At 49.1% G+C, this 8,109-nt stretch overlaps 1 protein-coding gene across 1 annotated transcript in view; it reads right to left on the reverse strand.

The window, feature by feature from the left end:
* Positions 1-1,500: 1,500 nt before the first annotated feature.
* The window catches only part of LOC143276644 (uncharacterized), a 17,850-nt gene continuing 11,241 nt past the window's right edge, over positions 1,501-8,109 (reverse strand). The window contains exon 6 of the mRNA XM_076581262.1: positions 1,501-3,660. Within this exon, the coding sequence (XP_076437377.1) occupies positions 3,368-3,660 (293 nt within the window). The 3' untranslated portion in view covers positions 1,501-3,367. The remainder of the gene's footprint in view (positions 3,661-8,109) is intronic.

Below are 8,109 nucleotides of genomic sequence, written 5' to 3' on the forward strand. Positions count from 1 at the left end.
TCCTTTTATTCTTCTGCCTCCCTCTCTCTTGCGTCCTCTGGCTCCCCCTTTCTCTTTCTCTCTCGTTGTTTAGCTCTTCTCCCCCCTGTTCTGCCTCTCGTCTAGTCTTCTCCCCTCTCTGCTCTTTTCTATTCGTCTTTCTCCCTCGCTCTGTTGATCTCGTCCCCCTCTCTTTTATTCCTCTTCGCCGTCCCTTTCTCTCTCGTTCTTATTCTCTTGTCTGTCCCTCTCGCTCTCTTTTTATCTTCTTCTGTCCCTCTCTCTCTCTGTTTATGCTGTCTTTCTGCCCTCTCCCTTGTTATCCTCTTCTCCTCTGCGTCGGGTTTTGTATGCTCTTCTCCCTACTCTCTCCTGTTTATTCTTCTTCCCTCCCTCGCTCTCTTGTTGTATGCTCGTGCGTCCCTCTCGCCTTTACCGTCTTTCTTCCCCTCTTCTCTCTTTTTTATTCGTCTTGCTCCCGCCTCTCTCTGGCATTTTTTTCTCGTCGCCTCCCTCTCGCGTTTTCGCGTGTCGCCCCCTTTCGTCTCTTTTTGTATCCTTCTTTCCGCCCCCCTGGCTCTCTCTGTGTTACCTTCTGTCTCTCCCCCCTCTCTCTCTCTCTTTTCTTCTGGCTCCTCCCTTTCTGCTCCCTTCTTTTATTCTCGTTTCTCCTCCCTTCTCTCTCTCTTGTATTCTTCTTCCTCCCTCTCTGTTCCTTCTTCGCCCCTTGCTCTTCTCTCTCTTTTTTAGTCTCTTTCTCCCCCCGTTCTCTCGCTCGTTCTTTATGCGGCTCCTCCCCTCCTCGTTTCGTAGTTCTCTGTCCCTCGCTCTCTGTTGTTATCTGCTTTCCCCTCCTGTTATTCCTGCTTCTCCCCCTGTCGCTCTCTTCTTTATTCTCCTCCCTCTCCTCTCTTTTATGCTTCTTCCCTGCTCTCCTGTTATTCTCTGTCTTCCCTCTCCATTTATCCTCTTCTTCCCTCTCGCTCGCTCTTATTATCGTGTGCTCCCTCGCTCTGCTCGTTTATTCTTATGTGCTCCCCGCTCTGGGATCTCTGGTCTCCTCCTTCTCGTCTTTTTTATTCTTCTTCTTCCCTCGTCTCTCTCGTTTGTCTCGTCTGTCCCTCTCTCGCTTGTTGTAGTCTTCTTTCTCCCCCCTGTCTCTGCTCTTTACTCCGATCCTCCTCCTCTCCCTCCCTTCCAACCCCCCCCCCCACCCCCCCCCCCCCCACCAACACCCCCCCCCACAGTGCCCCATACCCAGAAAACCCTCCCCCACCCCATAGCCCCGCGCCATACGCCAACCTTAATCTGCCGCACATACATGCCAGTCTCGCGTCGAGCTCTCTCGCTCGCCTCTCAACAATCCCACTAACCCGCTAATGTACCTAGGCTTCCATCGATCCGTCCCCGTCCTCACCCCCCCCCGCTAGCCTCCAGTCCCCGCATCGCTAAAACTAGACACCCCCCGTATGCATCACGTGTCATAATCGTATTCACATCAAATACACGGACTATTTCAAGTCCTCTCAGAACAAGCAAAGATGATATGTTTTCCTCCACATACGTGAAAAAACTTTTCCGTTCACGTGTCGAATTCCACTTATTTGATTTAGGTGTAAACACAAAGGCTTCATAGATCTAAAGCGTATAACAAAATGTCAAAAAGCAGGTACATAAGTAATGACAGTTATATTGTACCATACTGAAAAGTAATATCAGTTAAATGCTGTACATTTTTTTTAAAGCTGTACGATTTCAACAGCTTTGCTCTGAATGTTTGGGAATAAACTGTAGCATTTGAATTCCTCACAAAACTAAAATAATGATCAAGACCAACAACAAAATAATAATTTTTTTTTTTTAAACTCCTTCCAACCTCCACCTATGGTCCGAAAAAAAGGAGTTTCCGGTAGCTTTTTTATTTGGATTACGCGGTATCTTTTCATTTCAAATATGTTAAAATTCACCACAGTTACGGATAAAGCGGACAGCGAGAAAATCTTAAAACAAAGTCCTTATTTCTTTACAGTAGAAGCTCTGTTTCATTCTGTTCCCAAGGACAGGCTGGGAGAATGGACCATGCCTATACATCTCAGTCCTTCAGAAAAAAGAAAAAAAAAGAAAAAAGTTCCGAGTTTTAACTCACTCAGTACGGCCAGTCCTCTCTTCTCCTCTACACAGACCCCTCGGATGTCCAGTGGGTGTCTCAATGACCCAACCTTTAGCTTCCGTCGTCAGAATTGTGGTATTCTTTGTCAACATTCACCTCTTCAGTATAAGAGCCTTCCGCTTGCAATATTTTGATGGTGGTAATTGGGGTGAAACGCTGTTAACGTCTTCTCTTTCGCCGTTCGTATGGAGAGAGTTAAGTTCTCTTTGTCTCAGTCAGCCTGCACCAGATGGCCCGAGAAAGAAGTGTAGGGCTGTCTTGGGTCCAACCTACCTAAAAATATCGGTCCTTGAGTTCTGAGTTCCCTTCAGTTTCGTTGGTAACGTTCCATGTCTCCCTAGCCAAAGCTCTCTGTCGCTCTCTTCCCAGTGACATGTTGGAAGAATAGGTTATTCCCCCAAAAATATATTCCTTGAGAAGTAAAGTTCTGGGTTCTCTCTGTCTCATTCTCCCAGCATCCTAAAACTATCAGTCCTTGAGAAATAAAAAATATTAGTTCTGGGTTCTCTCTCTCTCAGTCTCCCAGCATCCTAAAAATTTCGGTTCTTGAGAAATAAAGTTATTAGTTCTCTCTGTCTCAGTCTCCCAGCATCATGATAGGTAAAAATGTTGTTTTTTTATTTAAATCAATATTAGCATCCTAAAAATATCAGTCCTTGAGAAATAAAGCTGAGTTCTCCCTGTCTGAGTCTCCCAGCATCCTAGAAATATCGGTCCTTGAGAAATAAAGTTATTAGTTCTGTGCTCTCACTGTCTCAGTCTCCCAGCATCCTAAAAAATTCGGTTCTTAGAAATAAAGTTTTGAGTTCTCCCTGTCTGAGTTTCCCAGCATCCTAGAAATATCAGTCCTTGGGAAATAAAGTTCTGTGTTCTCTCTGTCTGAGTCTCCCAGCATCCTAAAAATATCGGTCCTTGAGAAATAAAAAATATTAGTTCTGGGTTCTCCATGTCTCAGTCTCCCAGAATCCTAAAAATATCAGGTCCTTGAGAAATAAAGTTTTGAGTTCTCCCTGTCTCAATCTGCCAGCATCCTAAAAAATTCGGTCCTTTAAAAATAGTTATTAATTCTGGGTTCTCTCTGTCTCATTCTCCCAGCAATGCCTAAAATACCGGTCCTTGAGAAATAAAAATATTAATTCTGAGTTCTCTCTGTCTCAGTCTCCCAGCATCCTAAAAATATCAGGTCCTTGAGAAATAAAGTTCTGGGTTCTCCCTGTCTCAGTCTGCCTGCACCAGGTAGCCCGAGAAAGAGGAGTAGGGCTGTCCTTGGTCAACATAGTAGTTGGCTGTGTTCCCAATGTTCTTCAGGTAGGCAGTCTGCCCCTGCTTCATGGGGACGACAGCTCGGATGGTGGCCTGGTCGAAGCAGGAATGTCTGCCGTCCGACACGGCTGTGCCGTGCACCACGTTGTCGATGAACAACCCTGCGTAGGCCATCTTAACTTGGCTGGCGTGAACCATGATGGACGCATGCAGGCAGTACAGGCCGGACACTGGAGCCGTGAAGATACCTGTGTGTTGGGAGGGGGAAGGGGGGGGGGACAGGGTGGGTCAGCAAGTTTCATTCAGGACAAAATAAAGTTACATTCTGATTGGTCATTGAAGTTTCACCCCAGATGTTGTATGGTTTCTGAAGTGAAATGTCTGAGCTGAAAGTTGTGATGGTTACTGGACAGATCTTAGACGCAGGCATGGCACTTGAATAAATGATGAATATTAGGGGAAAGTTTTCGACTGGCAAAGCCTGCCGGTGAAAGGGTTGTAGGCACAGCCAAACCTGGGAGTGGTATGCTCCATGTAAAAATAATGGCCTTATAGGTATCACCAAAAACGTAACAGCCTTGCTGTTCCTTTGGATCTGTCAGCGAGGTGCAGAGGGGGGACAAGCTGCATGGGCAACAACCTGTCTTCCATATTACATTGCCCAGGCTTATATCCGTCCAGCCATCCACAAACACCTTGCACCTACAACCTGGAGAGGACACTCCAGCTTCACTGCTAGCACTAGCGTCGGAACAACACGTGAAGCAACAGTTACCGGCTATAAGTTAGCACTCAATTGGCGTAGAACTGACGCCAGGGGTTGTTTTTGACGGTGGGAGGGACCCTCGCGTCCCACTGGACAGCTACCGCCCGCCCAAGCTGGGCAGCCCCCAGCCAATTAGGTGCTGTCCCGCCACGACCTGCCTTCTTCTATGGGTGTATGAAGATTAGGAGAATATCCGACAAGCAGGCAAAAAGAAAACCTCAAGAAACGGATCAACAATGAAACTGGCCTGTTGGAATGTCCGGACAATGATGCCTGGGCTCTCCCAAGATCTGCAAGACATCAGTGACGCCAGAAAGACAGCCGTCATAAACAGCGAGCTGAAGAGACTAAATGTGGACATTGCCACTCTGCAGGAAACACGGCTGGCTGACTCAGGAACACTAAAGGAGAGGGACTGCACCTTCTTCTGGCAAGGAAAGAGCTCTGATGCCCCAAGAGAGTACGGAGTAGGCTTTACAGTCAGGAACAGCCTGCTGAACATGATCGAACCAGGCAGCGGCGGTTCAGAACGACTCCTGACTCTCCGCCTCAGCACCTCCGAAGGCTATGTCACTCTCATCAACGAATATGCTCCAGCTCTGTCCACCTCTCCAGACGCCAAGGATGAGTTCTACGAAAATCTCGCATCAACCATAAGGAACATCCCCAGGACAGAACAACTTGCTCTCCTGGGCGACTTCAATGCCAGAGTGGGTGCAGACAACGATTCGTGGCCCTCCTGTCTCGGTTCCTTTGGAGTGGGGTAAATGAATGAGAACGGACAGCGACTACTTGAGTTTTGTACCTGCCATGAACTGTGCATCGCCAACTCCTTCAAGACGAAGCCCCAACACAAAGTCTCCTGGAGGAACCCGCGCTCAAAACATTGGCACCAACTGGATCTGATCCTAGTAAGACGAGCTGCCATCAAAAACCTTCTCCACACTCGCTCTAACCACAGCGCAGACTGCGACACGGACCACTCTCTGGTATGCTGCAAGATCAGACTGCAACCAAAGAAGTTCCACTGCTCAAAGAAACAAGGGAACTCTCGCATTGACGTCAGCAAGATGTCTCAGCCAGACCTTGTAGAACAGTTCGCAGTGGCCTTTAAGAGAGAATTCGATGCATTGCAGCCCAGAGACTCTGCCACAGAAATATGGGAAACGCTACGAGACACCATGCACCGCATTGCTATGGCCATCTTTGGGAGGAAAACCGCCAAGTCCCACGACTGGTTTGAGGCCATATCATCAGAGATGACTCCCAGTACTGAGGCCAAGCACGCTGCATTCACCGAGTACAAACGGTCACCCAGTGAGAAGAACCTGCAAATCCTCAGGGCCGCCAGGAGTAAGGTTCAGCTTAACGCCAGGCGATGTGCAAATGAGTACTAGACAGAGCTCAGTGAAGAGATACAGAATGCTGCTGAAAGAGGCAACATCCGAGCGATGTATGATGGCATCAAGAAAGCACTGGGACCAACACAGAGCAAGACTGCCCCCCTCAAATCCTCCACTGGGGAAGTAATCAACGATCCTAGCCAGCAGATGGAGAGATGGGCGGAACACTACTCCGACCTCTACTCCACAGAAAACATGGTGTCCAACTCAGCCCTCGATGCCATCAAGTGCATGCCGGTCATGGAAGAACTTGACGCAGAGCCAACTGAGGACGAACTCAGCAAGGCCATTAACAGCCTGACACCAGGCAAGGCACCTGGCAGTGACGGAATTCCCCCAGACCTCATTAAACACTGCAAGACTACTCTTCTGCATCCTCTGCACACAGTCCTCTGTCAGTGCTGGAATGAGGGAGCTGTACCGCAGGACATGAGGGACGCCAAGATCATCACCCTGTACAAAAACAAGGGCGAAAGGAGCGACTGCAACAAATACAAAGGCATCTCGCTTCTCAGCATTGTATGCAAAGTCTACGCTCGGGTCCCCCTAATTCGCCTGCAGAAACTGGCCAAACGCGTTTATCCAGAATCACAGTGCGGTTTCCGAGCAGAGAGATCCACGGTAGACATGATCTTCTCCCTTCGCCAAATCCAGGAGAAGTGCAGAGAGCAGAGGATGCCCCTGTATGTCGCATTCATTGTTCTCACCAAGGCCTTTGACCTAGTCAGCAGAGACGGCATTTTCAGGGCTCTTCGAAAGATCGGCTGCCCCCCCAAACTGCACAGCTTGATTGAGTTCTTCCACTCCAGCAAGAAAGGGACGGTGCAATTTAATGGTAACCTCTCCAGGCCCTTCAACGTACGCAGCGGTGTCAAACAAGGCTGTGTCCTCGCCCCCACACTACTTGGAATCTTCTTTGCTCTTCTCCTGAGGCATGCGTTCAGCACAGCGCAAGAAGGGATCTACCTGCGGATCAGATCAGATGGCAGGCTCTTCAATCTCGCCCGCCTCAGAGCAAGGACAGAAGTCAGCAAAGCTCTCATCAGAGACATGCTCTTTGCCGACGATGCCGCAGTTGTGATCCACACCCAGCGGGACTTGCGGTCACTAATTGACCGCTTCTCCCAGGCCTGCACGGATTTCGGTCTGACCATCAGTCTCAAGAAGACAAACGTCCTAGGCCAAGACACGCCATCTCCACCAGCCATCACCATTGATGACTACGAGCTTGAAGTCTTCCATCAATTCACTTACCTTGGGTCCACCATCACCGACAACCTCTCCCTTGACACCGAGATCGACAAGAGGATCGCGAAGGCAGCCACAATGCTAGCCCGCCTCACACAAAAAGTGTGGACAAATCCCAAGCTGAACACGAAGACAATGATGGCTGTATACATCGCCTGTGTCCTCAGCACCTTGCTGTATGGCAGTGAGGCGTGGACCACACATGCTCGTCAGGAGAAAAGACTCAATACCTTATACCTGAGAAGCCTACGGCGCATACTCGGCATCTCCTGGCAAGACAAGGTGACAAACACCGAAGTCCTGACTCGAGCTGGCCTCCCGACCATGCCATGCTAAGACAGCGTCGGCTGCGCTGGCTGGGCCACGTTCGCCGCATGGAAGATGGTCGCATCCCAAAAGACATCCTTTATGGAGAGCTCGCCACAGGGCAGAGAAGCATCGGCCGCCCACAGCTGAGATACAAAGACGTTTGCAAACGTGACATGAAGGCGCTTGAGATCAACACTGAGTCCTGGGAGGACCTTGCAGATAACCGCAACAGCTGGAGAAGCACTCTTAAAAATCATCTACGGATTGGTGAGGACAAACTGTCAGCTGCTGCAGCAGAAAAGCGAGCTCGCAGAAAAGGGACGGCAACCAACAGACCAGCATCAGCTTACACATGTGACCACTGCGACAGAGACTGTCTCTCTCGCATCGGTCTCTGCAATCACAGGCGACGCTGCTTGGTCCAAGCAGACAGCCCAATTAGACATGAGGTCGGATATACTCTATCCATGGTCAGCCATGGCCGAAGAAGGCCTACTACTATCAGTATCAGTATCAGTAGCTCAAGGTCACAACCTCCAGCCTAACGATGGAAGTTGAAGCTGTGACACATGCCCTCCAGTGGCTATCGTCCATCCATACGCCCGGAAACCAACATGCCATGATTCTAACAGACTCAATGAACCTCATACAGAAAATTGAAAACGGAATGGGAAGCCCAGAGTGGCATAAGGCAATGCGCAACTTTCAGATAAAAAAAATCACATGGTCATACTGCCCGGGACATGCAGGAGTTAAGGGAAATGAGCGAGCTGACAGACTTGCTGGTAACGCAACACCAACGAGCGGCCTACATCTAGGAAAATCGGAAATCCTCAGAAAAGTCAAAGAATATCAAAAAGAACAGGTACAAGGCCATCACACCATCGATCGCCTCAAAGAAATAAAAGCAGAGAGCGGGAGCGGCCGTAAGTCTAACATGAAAGGTAGAGCACGATGCTTTGCAAATCAAA

The sequence above is a fragment of the Babylonia areolata genome, chromosome 32, assembly GCF_041734735.1.
Source record: "Babylonia areolata isolate BAREFJ2019XMU chromosome 32, ASM4173473v1, whole genome shotgun sequence".
NCBI lineage: Eukaryota > Metazoa > Mollusca > Gastropoda > Neogastropoda > Buccinidae > Babylonia > Babylonia areolata.